Raw genomic sequence first — 23,771 nt, forward strand, 5'->3', positions numbered from 1 at the left:
CAGTATGCAGAATATCCTTTGGATTTGAGTGTGATATATGTGCTTGGTCAAAGCTCATCTTAATATCTTTTGATCATGTATACATTTGAAATGTATTAATTTTCATGATGAATTGTTGCATGTGACTACATGCAACCCTCCTGAGCCTGAGTGTCCGAATTATGACCATGTAGTCCAGAAGGAATCACATCGGCTTCAGATGAATATTGTAAATGTTGCTGATGGTTGAGAAACTTCACAGAATCATAGCAGACTAGAACATGCACAATAAGGAGCAGGTTTTGACTTAGCATATTTCCATTTGCTGAAACCTTGTAAAACTCGTGTGTCAACACTGCTTTTCCATCTTGATATTTTCAGTGTTGAAAAATGTTTCTGAAAAGTGTTGAAATGATGTGTAATTTTATCTTGGCTTTCGCGTAAACTTTGGAATGAAGGAGTTTGTTGTTTATGGGAATGGCCAATGTGCTTTCAGAACAGCAAGTACCAAATATAGAATGCAACACTGGATTTTGAATTCCAACCAATGACACAAGGGGTGACAATGATGGGTGAGGGGATGGTTGATGATCCTATGACTTCTATTTTAACTTTTAAAAAGATTGGATTAAAGAATTAACAAATACTTTGACTCTTGCAAGACAATTTGGGACTGTTATACAATTTTGGAGGGTTGAGTTTGGGCTGTTATGTCCCTTTCAAGGACTTGCATCCACACTTGCTGATAATTCCAGTTTTGGAAAGAAGCATCAGACAGGAATTTTCGATTACCTTCAGTTACAACATTTTTGGTAAATCAAGATTCACTTTGTCTATCATTTGGATGTTCGTGTTAGATCTTTGAGATGGGCATGCTCTTAGATTCATTTATTTATCATGTAAATGGAAGCATATAGTGTGAAATATGTGGTTTGCATTAACAACCAATGCAAGCTAAGTGTGTTGAGAGCAGCCTGCAAGTGTTGTCACACACTCTGACGGAACATGCCCACAATGTTCAAGACGAGCAACAGCAGCAAAACGAGCCCCTTTTCTCACTCCCACAGACCCACCCGCTCACACTCAGTCTTGCAACCCCAGAACAGGCCACCGTAAGTCTTCCTTTTATGAAATGATGAAAATAATACAGGTTGAGTACTGAAAAATAGAAAAACACTGGTTGAAGCGAAAAATTAGGATTTTCGTTTCATATTGATAAAAGTTAATTTGTCAGTGTCACAGTGAGCATATGCTGCTTAACGGTATGCTGATCATGAAATGAAGAAAGATCTATCCTGACAAATTGAAAATTGAAGGTAATTGTGTATATTCAGCAGGCTGGTTGCAGAAACTTAAGAAAAGGCATGGCATTAAATTTTTAAAGATTTGTGGTGATAAACCATCTGCAGCAGAGAAATTCATTGAGTTTGCCAAAATTGTCACTGATAAAATCTAACACACTGAACAGCTTCATTGGTATATACAGTGGCCTGCAAAAGTTTGGGCACCCCGGTCAAAATTTCTATTACTGTGAATAGCTAAGTGAGTAAAAGATGAACTGATTTCCAAAAGGCATAAAGTTAAAGATGACACATTTCTTTAATATTTTAAGCAAGAAAACTTTTTTATTTCCATCTTTCACGGTTTCAAAATAACAAAAAAAGGAAAAGGACCCAAAGCAAAAGTTTGGGCACCCTGCGTGGCAGTACTTAGTAACACCCCCTTTGGCAAGTATCACAGCTTGTAAACGCTTTCTGTAGCCAGCTAAGAGTCTTTCAATTCTTGTTTGGGGGGATTCTCGTCCATTCTTCCTTGCAAAAGGCTTCTAGTTCTGTGAGATTCTTGGGTCGTCTTGCATGCACTGCTCTTTTGAGGTCTATCCATAGATTCTTGATGATGTTTAGGTCAGGGGACTGTGAGGGCCATGGCAAAACCTTCAGCTTGTGCCTCTTGAGGTTGTCCATTGTAGATTTTGAGGCATGTTTAGGTGCATTATCCTGTTGTAGAAGCCATCCTCTTTTCATCTTCGGCTTTTTTTTACAGACGGTGTGATGTTTGCTTCCAGAATTTGCTGGTATTTAATTGAATTCATTCTTCCCTCTACCAGTAAATGTTCCCTGTGCCACTGGCTGCAACACAAGCCCAAAGCATGATTGATCCACCCCCGTGCTTAACAGTTGGAGAGGGGTTCTTTTCATGAAATTCTGCACCCTTTTTTCTCCAAACATATCTTTGCTCATTGCAGCCAAAAAGTTGTATTTTAACTTCATCAGTCCACAGGACTTGTTTCCAAAATACATCGGGCTTGTTTAGATGTTCCTTTGAACCTTTTGAATAGAACTTTTTGGCCGCAATGAGCAAAGGTATGTCTGGAGAAAAAAAGGGTGCCGAATTTCATGAAATGAACCCCTCTCCAACTGTTAAGTACGGGAGTGGATCGATCATGCTTTGGGCTTGTGTTGCAGCCAGTGGCATGGGGAACATTGAGTGGTAGAGGGAAGAATGAATTCAATTAAATAACAGCAAATTCTGGAAGCTAACATCACATCATCTGTAAAAAAGCAGAAGATGAAAAGAGGATGGCTTCTACAACAGGATAATGAACCAAAACACCACAAAATCCACAATGGACTACCTCAAGAGGCGCAAGCTGAAGGATTTGCCAAGGCCCTCACAGTCCCCTGACCTAAACATCATCGAGAATCTGTGGATAGACCTCAAAAGAGCAGTGCATGCAAAACGACCCAAGAATCTCACAGAACTAGAAGCCTTTTGCAAGGAAGAATGGGTGAAAATCCCCCAAACAAGGAGTGAAAGACTCTTAGCTGGCTACAGAAAGCGTTTACAAGCTGTGATACTTACCAAAGGGGGTGTTACTAAGTACTGCCATGCAGGGTGCCCAAACTTTTGCTTCAGGCCCTTTTCCTTTTTTGTTATTTTGAAACTGTGAAAGATGGAAATGAAAAAAGTTTTCTTGCTTAAAATATTAAAGAAATGTGTCATCTTTAACTTTATGCCTTTTGGAAATCAGTTCTTTTACTCACTTAGCTATTCACAGTAATTGAAATTTTGACCAGAGGGGTGCCCAAACTTTTGCATGCCACTGTATGTGCGATGAACAAGTGTTCAATAAAGACTCCTTATAGGTAGCACATAAATTCAGAGTCAGGAATGATGGTGACACCAAACAGCCATTGACTGTCACCTGGGTGGTGAGGTAGTGATAACTTTCCTTTCTCTTGGTTCAATGTACACATTATTGTTATATACACAGTTACTAAAAATATTATATAAAACTACCTTCAGAGTATATATACACTATAAGCTGTATGTGTAGTGTAAATGGATTTCGTGTTTAAACTTGGGTTCCATCCCCAAGGTATTTCATTATATAGATAGAAATATTCCAAAATCCCAAAAAATCTAAGTATGGACAGAGTCCATGGAGAAGAGGCTGGTTTCCATGATGTGCTGAGTTGTGTCCACAACTCTCTACTGTTCTTGCAGTCATGGGCAGAGCAGTTGCCATATTGAGATGTGATGCATTGGAATAGAATATTTCTATGATGCATCTGTAAGTATTAGTAAGGTCAATGAGGACATGCCTGAAGGAGCGGAGCATTTTCTTGGCCGTGCCATCTATGTGGCTGGATGAGGACATACTACTGGTAGTATTCACTCCATGGAAGTTGAAGCTTTTAACTCTTTAAACCTCAGCACCATAACAGGAGCGTGTACACTGCCCCAGTTGAAATCAATGCTGACATTATATATATATTTTTTTATATATATATATATATATAAAAAAAGTTCATCCATTTTCCACCATCAGTCACTTGCCTCTTGGTTCCTCACCCTGCTTGTTCCCATTAGTTCTCTATTCCACATCTACAACATCTGTGTAAATTTTCTCCTCAACGATCTGTTTACTTGTCCATTGCCAAAGACAGAACTGACTCCACACTGACCTCTGCTGCCTGGGTTATTTCTATCTGTTCTATTTGTTTTACCTCTTTGCCGACCATTGACTCCCCCCACCCTCACAGTTCCTTCTGTTAACATTTTACTCATTCTTCACGACACGCACAAAACGCTGGAGGAACTCAGCAGGTCAGGCAGCATCTCTGAATAAGAATAAACAGTTGACATTTCTGGCTGAGGAGGGGTCCCGGGGGAAGTAATAGGCAGATGAGAAGTAAAAAGATAGGGTGAAGGTGAAATATGTTCGCCAGAAGGAGAAATCAATGTTCATTCCAATGGTTGGAGGGTACCCAGATGGAATATAAGCTGTTGCTCCTCCACCCTGAGGTTGGCCTCATCGTGGCACAAGAGAAGGCCATGGACCGACATGTCGGAACAGGAATCAGAATTGGTGTTTGGCCACCGGGAAGTCCCACTTGTGATGGATGGCAGGGAGGTGCTCAACGAAGCTGACCCCTAATTTATGACAGGTCTCACCAGTGTAGGGGAGGCTGCATTGGGAGCACCAGACACAATAGATGACCCGAGCCGATTGGCAGGTGAATTGTTGCCTCACCTGGAAGGACTGTTTAGAGCCCTGATTGGAGGTGAGCGAGTAAATGTATTGGCAGTTGTAGGCCCATTCTTCCCCCTTTTTTTTTCTTGCCTTTAATCACCTTATTTTGCTGCAGCTGGGTTTGGTTAACTCTTCTCTATAAGAAATTAGCTTTTTCCTTTCCACAATATACTCTATTATTAAATATATTTTTATTGAAGGAATGACACAATACAGAATACATAATGGTTACATTTTCCTCCATTTCGCTTTTATATCTTACCCCTAAACAAATCTCCCCTCACCTGCCCTCCCCGAACATACCATGGCAGCTAATGTATTTACAATACAATTCACAAATATGGACATTTCACAGCCATACCCCCTCACTACTTCAAGATGAAGGCTCACACACATCCACAACATGCCAGATGATCCAAAATACACTCATATTACAATTCATCAACCACCCTGTGAGGTAAACCATATCTATGTTAAAAGGGAGGCAACTTCCCAAGTACAATCAAATGCCCTCAACTAGTAGGTAATTCCTTAAGACTCCCAAAATATGATAAGAAAGGCCCCCATTTCGAATAGAACTTTTTCACAGACCCCCTCAAAGTGAATTTAATCTTTTCTAATTTCAGGAAAAAAAAATTCCTTTCTACAGAATACTCTTAAGCCAGTTGCATGAATATGCTGGTTGCTTGAGAGTTGCTGTAAAAATAAACCATGAGTATATATTACACACTAGTATACTGTGCATTCATAATTGCTGAACTATATGCCATCTCCTTAACTTGTTGGTAACAACTTTGCCATTCTGTATTTTAAATCTAAAAAGTATTAATATAAAACAAATTAATAACTGCAGTTTCCATCACATTAAATGGCAGGTCTTCAGAGGATATTGCTGCTAATCAGCCACAACTGTACTGTCCTTGTGATAGAAAGTAAATATTGTCTTTTCACATTGTTTTGCATTACACCTGCAATAAAATTTCCTGTTTAAGCTCATTTTCATAAAAACAAAACAGTCCTATCGGCTACATAGAGGCAGTTGGGCATAGCCTAATCTAACTAGCATGACTATTTAAGAAGACTGGTCTAGACTGCCAGTTAAACTAAAGTCACTCAATGCTACATCACAAAATTTTATTAACAGGCAGGATGTTGTCCACGTGCAGGCAGATGTACAATTTAAATTGGCATCATGGTCGGCACAGACATAATGGGCTGAAGCGCCTGTTCTTGCATTATAGAACATAGAATAGTACAGCACAGTACAAGCCCCTTGGCCCACAATGTTGTGCCGACCCTTAAACCCTACCTCCCATATAACCCCCACCTTAGATTCCTCCATATACCTATCTAGTAGTCTCTGAAATTTCACTAGTGTATCTGCCTCCACCACTGACTCAGGCAGTGCATTCCACGCACCAACTACTCTGAGTAAAAAAACCTTCCTCTAATATCCCCCTTGAACTTCCCACCCCTTACCTTGAAGCCATGTCCTCGTATTGAGCAGGTGCCCTAGGGAAGAGGCACTGGCTGTCCACTCTATCTATTCCTCTTAATATCTTGTATACCTCTATCATGTCTCCTCTCATCCTCCTTCTCTCCAGAGAGTAAAGCCCTAGCTCCCTTAATCTCTGATCATAATGCATACTCTCTAAACCAGGGAGCATCCTGGTAAATCTCCTCTGTACCCTTCCCAATGCTTCCACATCCTTCCTATAGTGAGGCGAGCAGAACTGGACACAGTAGTCCAAGTGTGGCCTAATCAGAGTTTTATAGAGCTGCATCATTACCCCGTGACTCTTAAACTCTATCCCTTGACTTATGAAAGCTAACACTCTGTAAGCTTTCTTAACTACCCTATCTACCTGTGAGGCAACTTTCAGGGATCTGTGGACATGTACCCCCAAATCCCTCTGCTCCTCCACACTACCAAGTATCCTGCCATTTACTTTGTACTCTGCCTTGGAATTTGTCCTTCCAAAGTGTACCACCTTACACTTCTCCGGGTTGAACTTCATCTGCCACTTCTCAGCCCACTTCTGCATCCTATCAATGTCTCTCTGCAATCTTTGACAATCCTCTACACTATCCACAACACCACCCTTTGTGTCGTCTGCAGACTTGCCAACCCACCTTTCTACCCCCACATCCAGGTCGTTAATAAAAATCACGAAAAGTGGAGGTCCCAGAACCGATCCTTATGGGACACCACTAATCACATCCCTCCAATCCGAATGTATTCCCTCCACCACGACCCTCTGCTTTCTGCAGGCAAGTCAATTCTGAATCCACCTGGCCAAACTTACCTGGACCCCACGCCTTTTGACTTTCTGAATAAGCCTACCGTGTGGAACCTTGTCAAATGCCTTACTAAAATCCATATAGATCACATCCACTGCACTACCCTCACCTATATGCCTGGTCACCTCCTCAAAGAACTCTATCAGGCTTGTTAGACACGATCTGCCCTTCACAAAGCCATGCTGACTGTCCCTGATCAGACCATGATTCTCTAAATGCCCATAGAATCTTTTCCAACAGCTGTCCCACCACAGACGTAAGGCTCACTGGTCTATAATTACCCGGACTATCCTTACTACCTTTTTTGAACAAGGGGACAACATTCTTCTCCCTCCAATCCTCCGGTACCATTCCTGTGGTCAAAGAGAACATAAAGATCCTAGCCAGAGGCTCAGCAATCTCTTCCCTTGCCTCATGAAGGACAGTGCAGTTTATTTGCTGTGTTGTGGATACTCCAATGTCATTTCATCAGAACTTTTGTGAATGAATTTGAAGGCATTGGATGTTCGGGCTTACTGGCCTTCTTGACCAGATACCTTGTGTCTTCCTGCTTGTACACTTTTCTGCTTTTATGCAAAATGTGTGAGTGAAGTAGTTGTGGAGTTTGAGTGGTTTTGAAGTAAATACTTAAATGTTATTTCTTTAAGGAACAGTTATACTGTCATGATGCTTTGAACTTGCATTTTAATATTAACTGACCATATAGTATTGAATATTTGTATGGGCAGTTTTTAAGTGCGCAGGGTATATATAAAAATTTAACCCATTGAATGGTAAACAGGGGATCCTGCAAAACCTGGCAGCTATCTATGGAGGCAGGTCCATTGCAACAGGAAGAGGAAAATCCCGAACGAAGGAGGAAGAGGTAGGAGGTCTGCATGTTTCTCATCTTCATAATGCCAATGGTGTTGTTCTGTCAGCATGCATTCTGAAGATTGCACATTCAGCTTAAACAAGAGAAGTATTCTTGCATCTCTTGTCTGCTTGTCTTACTTAGCATTCTACAAATTTAAATTACTTCATTTAATCACTGGGGCTAAATCATGTATGGGTATTGTCTTGTAATTGTGGAGGAATGTTCAAGAATCTGAATTTGTATGCTGTTAAGTATTATTGCAGTTTGAATAGGAACAAAATGTTTTTCTAATTTGTGGTGCTGTTGAACTGCTTAAGTCGGTGCAGTAGCCAAACAATCAGAATCACGTGCTTCCACGCTAAGAAATAGAAAAACTTTGAGTTTGGGTTTTTTTTTTAAGATTGTGATGAAGATGATTGAAGGTGGACCAGTGGATATTACCTTTTATTTTTGTAAATTATTCGACAAACACTCCTCAAAGTGGACCAGTCCAGAAGCTTAAGTCACATGGGATCCATGGTGAGCTGTTAAGTTGGATCCAGAATTGACATTGTCATAGAAGACGAAAGGTAGTGGTGGAGGAGTGTTTTTCTGCTTGGAGGTCTCTGACCGGGCGTGTTCCATATGGATCAGGGCTGGGACTACTTGTTTGTATAATATGAATGATTTAGATGAAAATGTGCTGAACGTGGTCTGGTTAGTAAGTGTATTTTGATGACACAGGAGTTGTGAATAGTGAGGAAGGTTATCAAAGCATTAAAAGTTCAAAGTAAATTTTATAATCCAAGTACATATTCTTACTGTATGTCACCATATACAAACCTGAGATTCATTTTCTTGTGGGCATACTCATCAAATCTATAGAATAACAATTATAACAGGATCAATGAATGATCAACCAGAGTGCAGAAGACAACAAACTGTCCAAATGTAAATATAAATAAATAGCAATAAATAATGAGCACATGAATTAACAGGATAGAGTCCTTAAAGTGAGATTATTGGTTGTAGGAACATCTTAATGGATGAGCAAATGAGTGTAGTTATCCCCTTTTATTCAAGAGTCTGAGAGTTGTGGGGTAGTAACTGTTCATGAACCTGATGATGGAAGTCCTAAGGCTCTTGTACCTTATTCCTGATGGCAGCAGCGACAAGAAAACATAGCCTGAGAGGTGAGGATCTTTGATGGATGCTGCTTTCCTACAACAGTTTCACGTAGATGTGCTCAGTGGTTTTACCCATGGATCAACAGTGATGAAATGGCAGAGCAGACTTGATGGGCCAGATGACTTAATTCTGCTCTTATACCTAATGGTCTAATGTACTGGGCCGAACCCACTACCTTTTGAAGGATTTTCTGTTGAAACCAGGGTATAATGCAGCCAGTTAATACACCCTCCACTACACATCTATAGAAGTGGAAGTTTTTGATACCATCCTGAATCTCTGCAGACTCCTAAGAAAGTAGAGGCGCTACTGTACTTTGGTTCGCAATTACACTTGCATGCTGGGTCTAGGACAGATCCTCTGAAGCAATAACACCAAGGAATTTAAAGTTGCTAACCCTCTCCACTACTGATCCTCTGAAGACTGGCTCAAGGGCTCTGATTTCCCTCTCTGAAAGTCAACAATCAGTTCCTTGGTCTTGGTCAGCGGGATTTTGAATTAATTGTAAATTTGGTTGGAGAAATAGCAGATGGATTTTAATTCAGACAAGTGTGAGGTGTTCCTGGAAGGTCAAAGGAAGTTCAAAGATCCAAATATATGTTATCAAGCATTACCATGAGATTCATTTTCTTGCAGGCATTTATGGGAAAAGAATAACAAATACAATAGAATTTACAAAAAATATATGTAAGCATGCAAAGACTGACAAATAACCAACGTGCATATGAAGACAAACTACAAATAAAAAAAATACTGAGAACCTGATTTGTGAAGAGTCCCTGAAAGTGAGTCTGTACTGTATGGTGTAGAATCAGTTCAGAGTTGTGATTGAAGTTATCCACACTAGTTCACGGAGCCTGATGGTTATAGAGTAATAACTGTGGCGTAGGAGATAGTTAGGCTTGCTGGTGGTGTAGTGGCATCAGCACCAGACTTCAATGCAGATGGTCCTGAGATTGAATCTTAACCTGGGCAGCAGCAGTATCTGCGCGGAAGAAAGGCCTCGCAATCTACTTCCATATCATGCCACAAGAAACCTATCTATTGGGAAGCCGTGAGTTGACAATGACTTGACAGCACTCAACAAAACAACAACAGGAGGCACTAAGGCTTCTATACCTCCTGCCCAACGGTAGTGGCAAGAAGAGGAAAGTATACATTAAGTTGCAAGACCCGACAGAGTACTGATGAACATTGCTCCTTGAAAGTGCCAATACAGGTCATCTGTCTGAGCGCCAATTAGAAAAGTTGGCAAGTTGTATTACAGATGTATAAGACTTTGGTTAGGCTATGTTTGGCTAGGGGTGAGCAGTTCCAGACATCGCAGTAAGATGAAGAGGCTTTGGAGAGGATGCAGAAGAAATTAATGATGTCATGTTGATTAAAAGCTATAGGGAGAGGTTGGACAAACTTGAATTGTTTTCTGTGGAACACGGGAGGCCGAGGAGAGACCTGAGAGAAGTATATAAAATTGGGAGGCACAGATTGGGTGGGTAGTCAGGTGGAAATGTCAATTTTGGAGAATATGGATTTAAGGTGAATGGGGAAAGATTAAAAGAGATTAGTGAGGCACTTCTTTTTCCATAGAGTGGTAGCTGCTTGGAATGCGCAGCCCAGGGAAGTGGTTAGATGCTAACATTTAAGAAGTATTTAGACAGGTACATGAGCAAGCAGGGAATAGAGGAAATCATATTATATTCATACAGATAAGAATAGATTGGCAATATGGTCATGCAGACACGGTGAGTTGAAGAGCCTGTTTCTGTGCTGTACTCCCCAAGGTCAATTGTTGAACAACTGAGTCTTTTTAAAAATCCGCTGGTAGTTGAGACATACCGACAAGAAAGGATCCGATTTTGGTTTTGAGTTGAATCTGCTGACCTTTGTGTTGTTCACTTAGAGACTAGAATAGTGAGCAGTGACTCATATCGATATAAAATACCACACGGGCGTGTGAAAGGATTGGATTGACTTTAATGTCTCTGCTGAAGACTAGTTTTTCTCCAAAAATACACACTGTTTATAAGCTACCAATTAGTCCCAAGTGTGCCTCAATGATCAAATTTCCATGGAAAAGGTAAAACAAGCAGTAAAAGCTAAACTATTTCCATATTGTAAATCCAATCTGTAGACTAAGAAGGGAACTTTTAGATCAATTGTTTTTTTTTCATTCGAATTATTCAATTTAACACCCAGTGCTGTGAACATGAGATGCTGCAGATCCTGGAAATCTTGAGCAATGCACACAAAAACCTGGAGGAACTCAGCAAGTCAGGGTGCACCTATGGAGGATGTCATGAAGGGTCTTGGCCTGAAACGTTAACTGTTTATTCCCATCCATAGATGCTGCCTTCTTGAGTTTCTCCAGCATGTCATGAAATCAGAATGTAGTAAGATTCTTAGCTTTGTGTAAGAATTACAGACCTGCCAAGCTTTGTAAGTAACGTTCTTGTTGGAAGATAAGTCCAAGACCATAATAACAAAATTCCAGAATTTGGTTTATTACCACAGACATATGTCATGAAATTTTTTTTTCTGGCAACAGTGCAGTACAATGCTTAAAATTTACTATTAAGTTAAAATAAAAAAAATTATATTGAAAATGTACAAAAGAGCGCAAAAAAGTGAGGTAGTGTTCATATCCCAATCTTGCGGCAGAGGAGAAGCAGCTGTTCCTAAAACACTCTGTGTGCATCTTCAGGTTCCTGTACCAACACCTTCATGGTAGTAATGAGAAGAAGGCATGTCCTGACAGTCTCACTGCAATACTGATCATATATGTTGCATAGTTTGGGTGCAGTGTTCAGGTGAGCCTTCGCAATTGATCTGGTAGATCCCAGACATTATTTTAAGCTATTACCTTAATTATCTATGAAAGGTAATGAGAGTAGGTTTAATTGACAATTTACTTCACCACTGTTTTTGAGACTTTGTATAATTGTAACCTTGAACTGGATTCCTCACTTTTGGATGCCCTAAAGTTGTGAAAAATACTATAAAAATGTTGTTAGTATAAAAATTGATCAGCAGGGCAAAGTATCAATGCATCACCACATGCTAACAAAGCCGTGGCACCACAATTTTATTCTGTCCCTTTCAATCTGGTAACCTCACCTCAGTGTCAGAAGATGCCAACCAAATCAGCACTTGTTGAATGGATGAAAGTTATATCAAATAAGTGTCCAAAATGGTTTCTTCAGTGTACTTTCTGGCTACTTAATAAGGAAGTGCACTGAAAGTGACTAAATTGAAGCCAAACCCCATGTCTTTTTCCACACAGTATATTATCTTACAGGGCTGCAAGAGCTAGGATGTAGGAGTTCTTACATTTATGACTGGCATCCATTTGATGAAATGAATGTTCCCTTCTGTGTCATATCTAACACCCGAGGAAAGGTTTCACTGCTAACATAATGGTCTTTCTGTAGAAGCAGCGTTTGGGTTATGGTTAGAGATAATAGGTGCTTTGGAATGTGAGCTGGGTCCTTTGTTTGGTGGGAGATGAAGAGGGAAGATGCTGGAGAGAGCTGGTCGTAGGATTCAACCGGAGGGGGGACCATGATTCGATGGAGCAAAGGTCCATAGTCAACTGAGGATCAGTGAATATGCCTTTTGGGAAGAGCTGACCTCCAACTTGTGCATATTTGACTGTTTAATTATAATGGGCTCTTTTTGCTTTTTTTTCCTTTTTTTTCTTTACTAACCCTTTAGATAAGATTCATAAATATAATTCCTTTAATCTTTTGCAGTGCGCTGTTTTTTTTTGGCACTGAATTTCTTACAGGGTAGCAAATTATACAGCATCCATACAAACCAGGATTTAGGGTGGGAAAGCCTTTTTAATCTCACTGGTTCGGTGGGTCTGGAGTGTGTATTCCATGGACTTGCGGAGCCAAGGAAACCAGAGGGGTTTCACATAAAATTCTGTGGTTATATCACTGGACTCTTAAGGAAAGAAAAATAAAAGACAGCTCTACTATGTCATTTGAGTTGCAGGTTGGTGATCCGTCTCTACCAAAGTAGGTGTAAGGCACTCCTCTTTCCACTAGACTGCAGGTCACCTTTGGGCAAGGTGTAGCACCTGTTTAGTCCCCCATCCCCCCCCCCATCAGTATCATGTGAAGCCATGGGTAGATGGTCGTATGAGCAGCTGGTGCATATCACAAGTCCCGGCTATGTAACCACTGACGCCAGGCAGATACTCTTTGAAGAGTATTGATAATGGCTGGGGTCACCCGCCTTGTAAAGACACTGCCCAGAAGAAGGCAATGGCAAACCATTTCTGTAGAAAAAGTTGTCAAGGATAATCGAGATCACGGAAAGACCATGATCGCCAACATCATAGGACATAGCGCATGTTTTTAAAAAAAAACAACGGAAATGTGTTCAGTTTAGAGTGTTAGTTCAATAATGAGTTTGAATAAAATTGCTCTAGTTACTCCAAATTGAGCATCTGCATGTCATAGTGAATGCTCACCATTCTGAATATATTTTTTGCCTATTAAATTTAAATGTGAATGTCATAATATTGGTAAAATCATGTACAACTATATATGAAGAATTGTATTATTCATTCGAATTCATAAAGTTGGAATCAAAAACCATTGAGGCATTTCTTAGAACCTCCTAAATACATAAATGAATGCATCGTTATCATGCAGCAGGTAACTTCACTGATTTTTGCTTTCAAAGGCCATTTTGCAGAGGTATTGCTCTGTGGGTCAATTTTACATTTCATTGAAACTTAAATATTCAAATTTTAACTATACCATTGCTCCCATGGATATACAAGACATTAATTCCATGTACATCATCTGGGGTTTACTGGCAATGTATCCTGATTTCGGTTTTGGACTTTGCTGTTGCATGATGCAGAATCTATTACATGATGGAGCTTCTGCTTGGTAAATTGTAACTGGTAAATCGGAAATACAATCCCTTCACTTGGCAAGGTAGGGGAAGGGGGCAGTAAAACATTTTTGATACCTATTTGAAGAATGGTTGCTACTTGTTGGTACTGAGTGAAGAGTACAACTACTCGCCATTTATTTACTTCAAAGAGTGTGGACGATATGGTGAACCCAAGTGTACAGCAGAGTGATGGAACATACAAAAACAATACAAGAAGTGACAACAAAGGAAATACTTTTGTGGTTCTCAATAGAAACTTAACATTAAACCCAATCTTCTTGCATATTTCCAATTATGGAGGAAGTCTTTCTTTTGTATTTCAATTGTTATCTTAAGCAATCAAGATGCAGAGTAACCTGTTCACAAAGACCTGGTCACTTCACCTGGTGTAATATGTATTCATTTCATTAGGAGTACTTAGTGAGGCTCCGGCAAATAAGGCTGCAGAACTTCAATGAACGACAGGAAATTAAAGCAAAACTTCGAGGAGAAAAGGTAAGCCAAAGGTTCAAATTCTCCAGTTTATAGCCTCTGTAGTGTTGTGTCACCCAGAAGTTGCTGTTTATTGTAAAGGAAAACTTGAATTCGAGTGCAAGAAAAGAGGAGCAGGACAGGCTTCTCGGCCCTGCCCAGCCAGTCAGTATGATCATAATTGATTATGCTGGCTTCATTTCCTCCTCTGTGCTGGTTCCCCATAAGCATGCAGATTGAAACTGCAGTTCCCTTAAATATGCCTTAGATTTTTGCCCACTTATGCTGTGTCCCATCGAGGGTTCAAGTTTAGAGGGCCTATTCATGTGTTATTTCCCCTGCTCTTCATGATTTCAACCCATTCTGTATCACTTTCCACTGCCCATATGTCATGACTCAAGATAGCTCTGATACTTTCCTTGATTTGCAAGGCAGCCCATCTCCATTCCCTTTTGCTCACAGCTACCTGGACTATTCCTCTTCTCACCGTCTCTTGCAGAAATGCCATCCCCTTCTCACAATTCCTCCGTCTCTGCCGCATCTGCTCTCAGGATGAAGCTTTTCATTCCAGGACGAAGGAGATGTCCTCCTTTTTTAAAGAAAGGGGCTTCCTTTCCTCCAACATCAATTCTGCTCTCAAACGCATCTCCCCCATTTCACGCACATCTGCTCTCACCCCATCCTCCCTTGTCCTCACCTACCACCCCACCAGCCTCCGGGTCCAACATACAATTCTCCATAACTTCCACCACCTCCAACGGGATCCCACCACTAAGCACATCTTTCCCTCCCCCCCCATCTGCTTTCCGCAGGGATCACTCCCTACGCGGCTCCCTTGTCCATTCGTTCCCCTCCATCCCTTCCCACCGATCTCCCTCCCGGCACTTATCCTTGTAAGTGGAACAAGTGCTACACATTCCCTTACACTTCCTCCCTGACCACCATTCAGGGCCCAAGACAGTCCTTCCAGGTGAGGTGACACTTCACCTGTGAGTCGGCTGGGGTGATAAACTGCGTCTGGTGCTCCTGGTGCGACCTTCTATATATTGGCGAGACCCGACACAGGCTGGGAGACCGTTTCGCTGAACACCTACGCTCTGTCCGCCAGAGAAAGCAGGATCTCCCAGTGGCCACACATTTAATTCCACATCCCATTCCCATTCTGATAAGTCTATCCACAGCCTCCTCTACTGTCAAGATGAAGCCACACTCAGGTTGGAGGAACAACACCTTATATTCCGTCTGGGTAGCCTCCAAGCTGATGGCATGAACATTGACTTATCAAACTTCCGTTAATGCCCCCCTTTGTACCCCATCCGTTATTTATTTATTAATTATATGTTTTTTCTCTCTCTCCTTTTTCTCCCTCTGTCCCTCTCACTATACTCCTTGCCCATCCTCCGGGCTTCCCCCCTCCCCCTTTCTTTCTCCCTAGGCCTCCCGTCCCATGATCCTCTCATCTCCCTTTTGCCAATCACCTTTCTAGCTCTTAGCTCCATCCCTCTCCCTCCTGTTTTCTTCTATCATTTCAGATCTCCCCCTTTCCCTCCCACTTTCAAATCTCTTACTAGTTCTTCTTTGAGTTAGTCCTGACAAAGGGTCTCGGCCCGAAACATCGGCTGTACCTCTTCCTATAGATGCTGCCTGGCCTGCTGCGTTCACCAGCAATTTTTATGTGTGTTGCTTCCATTCCCTTTTGGACTATTCTTCTCGAAAATGGACAGAGCATAAAGTACACTACAGTACAGACCATTTGGCCCATGATGTTGTGCTGGATCTTTAACTTTAAGCTCTATCTGACCCCTCCTTTCCACATATCCCTCTATTCTTCTTTCTTCCATGTGTCAACCTAAGAGTCTCTTAAATCTCTAATGTGTATGCCTCTGCCATCATCCCGGCAGTGTGTTCCATGTACCTACCACTTTGTGTGTATCTATTTTACAAAAAAAAGAAATACCTCTGGCATCATCGCTTTCCCCCCCCCCCCCATAATTTTCTTCAAACACCTTGAAATTATACCCCCCATATTGATCATTTCTGCCCTGGGGAAAAAAGTCTCTGGCAGTCCACTTTATCTCTGTTGCTTATCATCTTGTTTTCCTTTATCAAAGTGTATAACCTGGAATATTGAACACCCAATCCTAGTTACCCTGCCACCATGTCTTGGTAATAGCTATTAGATCATACCTGTACATTGCTATCTGTATTGTCAACTTATATGTCTTATTGAAGATACCACGTGCATTCAAGTAAACTTGTTTATACTAATGTGGAATTACTTGGTGTCAAACTTCTCTTTACACTTTTTATTCCAGCTGGTTTCACTTTTGACAATTTCCCCCTCACTATCTAATGCCATTGTTCTCATGTTTTTTTTATTTCATAAACATCCCGTTCTTGCAGCCATCCATCTCCTATGGAGTCTAAAGCCCTTTCTATATTACTTTTTATGCAATTTGCCTGAACACTGGTCACACACGATTCAGGCATTGGTGCCAGTGTCCCATGCTAGAGTCTTGTGCTGCATATATCAAAATTGTTTCTTCCATGAAGCTGACAAGAGCACACTGAGGAAGTGTTTATAATTATAGATCATTTGCACAACTAGCAGGAATGGGGGAAAATGTTCCATATCAGTAAATGTGCTCTAAGTAGAGAAGAATCTTCAATGTTTTGAAATCTGTTATACAGTTGTGAATTTGCTCATTCATAGTGTGACAGTGATGGGTCTGATGGACAGGAATCCAATGACGAAGCGGAATTCAAACGCAAGAAAATTGAAGCATTAAAAGTAAGTTTTGACAGACTCTTATTTCTCCAGTTACAATTTTTTTGTGGATAGCCTTTTACCAATCCTGTGTTTTTTAAAAATTTCACTCACGGAAAGTGAGCCTGCATTTTAAAGTGAGCATTTATTACCTTCGTTATTCGTGAGAAGGTGTTGGTGAGTTGGCACCTTGAACTGCGAAAGATATTTAGTTAAGTAACTTCAGAATTTTGATCCCATGTTGATGAAGAAGCCATACAATTGTAATGTCTGTTTAGTGATATGCTGCTTATGCTGGCTGCCTTAGACTTTGTGGTAGAGATAGTTTGGAAAATGCAATCCATCTTGCTAAAAGTGGAAAATGTTGCTGTGATATCTGCTAGTTAAGGGAGTGAATATTTCAGGTTCTGAGATGGTGCCAGTCAAGGTGGCTGCTTCGTCTTGGGTTGTGTGAAGCTGTTTGCATGTTATTCAGAATCAGGTTCATTATCACTGATTTGTATGTCATGAAATTTATTGATTATAACCATATAACAATTACAGCACTGAAACAGGCCATCTCAGCCCTTCTAGTCCGTGCCGAACTCCCTCTCTCATTAGGGGCTATAGAATATTTCATGTCAATTTCTTTAATCTTGTCAACCAGTTTAAGTATTTCATTGTTAGTTCGCTTTTTTTAATCCAGCAGCATATGAAATAATTTGTCATGAATATCTGCTTTAAAAGTATCCCATAGTGTCCCACTGGAAATATCCTCTGTATAATTCGTTGTGAAGAAAAAATTAATCTGTTCCTCAATAAACCTGACAATATCTGAATCTTGAAGCAAAGTGGTATTAAATCGCCATTGTCTAGAACTAGTAGATGTATCCCTTGACTTAATAGATAGTTTCAACGGCGCATGATCAGAAACAGCAATGGAATCATACTTGCAACCAGTAACAAGTGGAATTAATCGAGAATCGATAAGAAAATAATCAATTCTTGAATAGTGATGATATACATGTGAAAAAAATGAGAACTTTTTTTCATTTGGATGCAAGAATCTCCCGATTTCTGAGATTCCAGAGTCAGTCATAAAAGAGATAAATAAGAGTAGCCGATTTATTCGGAAGTACTTGGATAGATCCATGACCAATCATCAAAGGATTTAAACAACAGTTGAAATATCCGCCCATAATCAACATACAATCATTTAAATTAGGAATTTAAATTATAAGCAGCACTTTTTTGTACAAAGACATAAAATTATTATATATTACAAAATAAATGGTGCAAAGTAAAGGAATAACGACCTTGTGCTCGTGGGCCATTCAGAAATCTGAACAGAGAATTAGGAATTAACATTACTCAAAGCTGAATGCTTACTGTCTGACTTGGTCTTGAAGGTTCAATATTTGTACTGTCAGTCAAGCAGCAGCGAAGCAAGACTTTTGACCAACCACTTCCATGCTGACGATCAAGAACACATCAATATTGATACCATTTTTCAGTAGGTGTAAATCAAACCTTTTGTATGTTGACCATTCAATTGGCACCAAGTCAAAGTAGATTTATTAAGGTACATATACACTCAGTAGTATCACTATTAAATAATTCCTCCTGCACACCGCTGTTGTGATGCATGGTTATTTGACTTGCTGTTGCCTTCCATCAGCTTACACCAGTTTGGCCATTCTCCTCTGACCTCTTTCATTAACAAGACATTTTTGCCCATGGAACTGCCGCTCACTGGATGTTTTTTTTTGTTTTTCACACTGTTCTCTGTAAATTCCAGAGACAGTTGTGTGTCAAAATCCCAGGAGATCAGTTTCCTAGATACTGAAACCACCCCGTGGTTTGAATGGTTTGACTCTGAGCTTTCTGCTTAGGAAAATTGGCTTTCCATCTTGCCTTTTCATAGTTTAAAATACCTTGATTAAATTTTCACCTTTATGTCAAAGAAAGTAATGTCAGGCTAACCGAAATGTCCACAAAACAAAATGTTCTCCAGGCAATGTTATTGTAAATCTTTCTTGCAATGTTATGACTAGAACGATACTCTGGCAGTGGCTTCTGACATGTTTTAGGCGTGTTTTCTTGGTTTCTTTGTCTTTATTCTCACTTCTCAGATATTTGCTACTTATACTAATTTCTTTGTCATAATTACACAGCGTTACAAAAACTTGCTGTTATCTTACTCTGTTTGATTGCTCTTCGAAGTCTATTTTAATTCTGCCACTTGCCTTTTGGTAATTCATGTTGTTAAGTCATCTGCCTTTCTGGCTAAATTTTAAAGATCATTTCTTCTATTTTGAGAGCAAGGGGCCATGTGACTCCTGACCATCTTTCCACCTCACCCAAGACACAGATTATCAGATATGATTTGAAGAAACAAGAGACTGCAGATGCTGGAATTTGGAGCAACAAATGATCTGGAGGGTTGAACAGCACCTAAACGGGGTAGGGGTGTAGAGGAAGGAAATGCAGTCATTTCAGCTCAAAACCCTGTATCAGATACAATTAGCTTGGGTTGGTACCATGGTTGGGGCAGACATTGTGGACTGAAGGGTCTGTTCCCTAAATGATGCTGGTTAAAGTTAATAGTTTATTGCACAGAAACATGCCCTTTGGCCCATATTTTCATATCAACCTTTCTACCTATTGGCACTAATCCTTTTTGCCCTCATTACATCTTAGTTTTCACTTAGTTTTTTAAAATCTTTAATCCCTTGATCATTTTATTGTTAGAAAGGTGGCCGCACAACTTTCATGCCTTTGTAAATGTAGATTTCCTGCCTGCCATTAGATGGTGCTCAAGAGCTGCTGTTTAATGTTTATCTCCTTATAGCAAGAGATCTCTTTGTAGGTTAGCAAAGGATTGTGAAATAGTTGGAAAATTCTTTAATAGGAACAAGCTATCTCTGTCACCTAAAGGTGATTACATATCTTTTACACAGCTTACATTTAAAGATTTTTCTTTGCCCTTTAAAACTTGCCATCCTAGCCTCATGCACATTTTAAATTGTTCATTGTCAGATAGGACTGCTGTGTAATACTCACAAAGGTGTTGGAATGCTTACAAATTGTAAGGTAATAAATAAATGTCAAATGCCTTTTAAAAGATTCTTGCATGTGGTTGAAAACTGTTCAAAGCTTGTGACAGGATTTTAGCCTGTGAAGTCACTTTGTCTTCATCAAGTTTTAGTTAACAGAAGTTATGCTCAAAGTAAGAGTGATCTAGGAAGATTTGCTGAAAAGAAAATATTTTGAAATCATCACACAGAATGTATAGGAAAACAATGTATTTGTATGAAGCAGCAATTTGTTAAATGTGTCAAGGCATTTCAGAACATAATTTCAAAAAATTTGAACCAGAGTCAGAAAATATAATTAAACAGCTACATAGCTTCTATTGCAGAAGGCCAAAAGCTTGGGCCAAAGAAGTATGTACAAGGAGCTATATTAAAGGAGACTAAAAATGTAGAGAAATTTGCAGAAGGAATTCTAGCTTTGGGTATTGTGAGGCACAGCTGAAATTTAGGGCTGCTTATCTGGAAATTCAGGGACCTTGATTCAGCAAAGCTCATGCACAAAACTATCTTAACCAGATGTTTTCATAAAAATGCTGTGCTTGACTGATTTATTGGGAGTGCAAATTAGCCCAAAGAGAACAGAGTTCATGTGTTAGGTGAGATTTCATTGCCTCACAAACAATCAGACTATACCAGAAAATGGGAAATGAAGTGAGACGTAAATTAAGGAAATGTCAAACTGTGGTTCCTGGGTTTTATTATGTATTTATTTATTTATTTAGAGATACAGTGCAGAATAGGCCCTTCTGGCCCTTTGAGCCACGCCACCCAGCAACCCCCGACAACGCCAATTTAACCCTCACCTAAACCAAGACAATTTACAATGATCAATTAACCTATTACAAACTTGTACATCTTTGGACTGTGTGAGGAAGCTGGATCACCCAGAGCAAACCCATGCATTCCATGAAGAGGACATACAGACTCCTTATAGAACAACACCAGGATTGAACTCCAAAATCTAACGCCCTGAGCTGTAATAGTGTCACGCTAACCATTACGCTACTGCCTCTCCAGTGGATGAGGCAGGCAGAGGTGCCCCCAAATCCAGTATCAGTCAAAGCCATATCTGTGAGGAGGTTATGCTATTGGACAAAACTAGGGAAGAGGCAAAAGCAATAAATGTCAATTGTTTAAAACAAAAGCTTGAAGATGTTCTGAAAGCTTTGGGAGTGATTGTGAAATTATTATTTTGTTTCAGAGTAAACTTTATTTTCTGTTTATATTATGAATATCATGCAATCAGTACTTTTCTTTGCTTTCACGGTGTCATTCAATCAATGTAATGACTGTGCCAGTTAACCAATGCATTCTCTATTTATAAAGTGCCAATGCTACTCACTAACCAGTGTACTTTCAAGTGTTTGAGAGGCTGTGCACAGGATCCTGTCCTCAGTGTCCAGTGGTGGAAGGACCTCAGATTGCAGTTGTCCCCTGCAAAGTTTTTGTATGGACTGCACCAAGCTGTGCTGCATTCCTCAGCATGTACTAGATCTAGTACTAGGTAATGAACCGGGTCAGGTCACAGATCTCTCAGTGGGTGAGCATCTGGGGGACGGTGACTACCGCTCCCTGGCCTTTAGCATTATCATGGAAAAGGATAGGATCAGAGAGGACAGGGAAAATTTTTTATTGGGGAAAGGCAAATTATGAGGCTATAAGGCTAGAACTTGCGGTTGTGAATTGGGATGATGTTTTTGCAGGGAAATGTACTATGGACATGTGGTCGATGTTTAGAGATCTCTTGCGGGATGTAAGGGATAAATTTGTCCCGGTGAGGAAGATAAAGAATGATAGGGTGAAGGAACCATGGGTGACAAGTGAGGTGGAAAATCTAGTCAAGAGGAAGAAGGCAACATACATGAGGTTTAGGAAGCAAGGATCAGATGGGTCTGTTGAGGAATATAGGGAAGCAAGAAAGGAGCTTAAGAAGGGGCTGAGAAGAGCAAGAAGGGGGCATGAGAAGGCCTTGGCGAGTAGGGTAAAGGAAAACCCCAAGGCATTCTTCAATTATGTGAAGAAAAAAAGGATGACAGGAGTGAAGGTAGGGCCGATTAGAGATAAAGGTGGGAAGATATGCCTGGAGGCTGTGGACGTGAGCGAGGTCCTCAATGAATACTTCTCTTCGGTATTCACCAATGAGAGGGAACTTGATGATGGTGAGGACAATATGAATGTGATTGATGTTCTGGAGCATGTTGATATTAAGCAGAGGAGATGTTGGAGTTGTTAAAATACATCAGGACAGATAAGTCCCCGGGGCCTGACGGAATATTCCCCAGGCTGCTCCATGAGGCGAGGGAAGAGATTGCTGAGCCTCTGGCTAGGATCTTTATGTCCTCGTTGTCCACGGGAATGGTACCGGAGGATTGGAGGGAGGCGAATGTTGTTCCCTTGTTGAAAAAAGGTAGTAGAGATAGTCCGGGTAATTATAGACCAGTGAGCCTTACGTCTGTGGTGGGAAAGGTGTTGGAAAAGATTCTTAGAGATAGGATCTATAGGCATTTAGAGAATCATGGTCTGATCAGGGACAGTCAGCATGGCTTTGTGAAGAGCAGATTGTATCTAACTAGCCTGATAGAGTTCTTTGAGGAGGTGACCAGGCATATAGATGAGGGTAGTGCAGTGGATGTGATCTATATGGATCTTAGTAAGGCATGTGACAAGGTTCCACACGGTAGGCTTATTCAGAAAGTTAGAAGGCATGGGATCCAGGGAAGTTTGGCCAGGTGGATTCAGAATTGGCTTGCCTACCGAAGGCAGAGGGTGGTTGTGGAGGGAGTACATTCAGATTGGAGGATTGTGACTAGTGGTGTCCCACAAGGATCTGTTCTGGGACCTCTACTTTTCATGATTTTTATTAACGAACTGGACGTGGGGGTAGAAGGGTGGGTTGGCAAGTTTGCAGACGACACAAAGGATGGTGGTGTTGTAGATAGTGTAGAGGATTGTCGAAGATTGCAGAGAGGCATTGATAGGATGCAGAAGTGGGCTGAGAAGTGGCAGGTAGAGTTCAACCCAGAGAAGTGTGAGGTGGTACACTTTGGAAGGACAAACTCCAAGGCAGAGTACAAAGTAAATGGCAGGGCACTTGGAAGTGTGGAGGAGCAGAGGGATCTGGGGGTACATGTCCACAGATCCCTGAAAGTTGCCTCACAGGTGGATAGGGTAGTTAAGAAAGCTTATGGGATGTTAGCTTTCATAAGTCGAGGGATAGAGTTTAAGAGTCACGATGTAATGATGCAGCTCTATAAAACTCTGGTCAGGCCACACTTGGAGTACTGTGTTCAGTTCTGGTCGCCTCACTATAGGAAGGATGTGGAAGCATTGGAAAGGGTGCAGAGGAGATTTACCAGAATGCTGCCTGGTTTAAAGAGTATGCATTATGATCAGGGATTAAGGGAGCTAGGGCTTTACTGTTTGGAGAGGAGGAGGATGAGAGGAGACATGATAGAGGTGTACAAGATATTAAGAGGAATAGATAGAATGGATAGCCAGCGCCTCTTCCCCAGGGCACCACTGCTCAATACAAGGGGACATGGCTTTAAGGTAAGGGGTGGGAAGTTCAAGGGGGATATTAGAGGAAGGTTTTTTACTCAGAGAGTGGTTGGTGCATGGAATGCACTGCCTGAGTCAGTGGTGGAAGCAGATACACTAGTGAATTTTAAAAGACTACTAGACAGGTATATGGAGGAATTTAAGGTGGGG

At 40.7% G+C, this 23,771-nt stretch overlaps 1 protein-coding gene across 4 annotated transcripts in view; it reads left to right on the forward strand.

The window, feature by feature from the left end:
* nek1 (NIMA-related kinase 1) overlaps positions 1 to 23,771 on the forward strand; it is a 155,421-nt gene that overhangs the window by 52,551 nt on the left and 79,099 nt on the right. For 3 of the 4 annotated variants that reach the window (XM_063049500.1, XM_063049501.1, XM_063049502.1), the window contains 3 exons: positions 7,599 to 7,682; positions 14,163 to 14,246; positions 16,936 to 17,013. In XM_063049500.1, coding sequence (XP_062905570.1) covers positions 7,599 to 7,682; positions 14,163 to 14,246; positions 16,936 to 17,013 — 246 coding nt within the window. The remainder of the gene's footprint in view (positions 1 to 7,598; positions 7,683 to 14,162; positions 14,247 to 16,935; positions 17,014 to 23,771) is intronic. The other variant, XM_063049503.1, reaches the window with a different exon arrangement.

This window comes from Mobula hypostoma, chromosome 5, assembly GCF_963921235.1.
Source record: "Mobula hypostoma chromosome 5, sMobHyp1.1, whole genome shotgun sequence".
Taxonomy (NCBI): Eukaryota; Metazoa; Chordata; class Chondrichthyes; order Myliobatiformes; family Myliobatidae; genus Mobula; species Mobula hypostoma.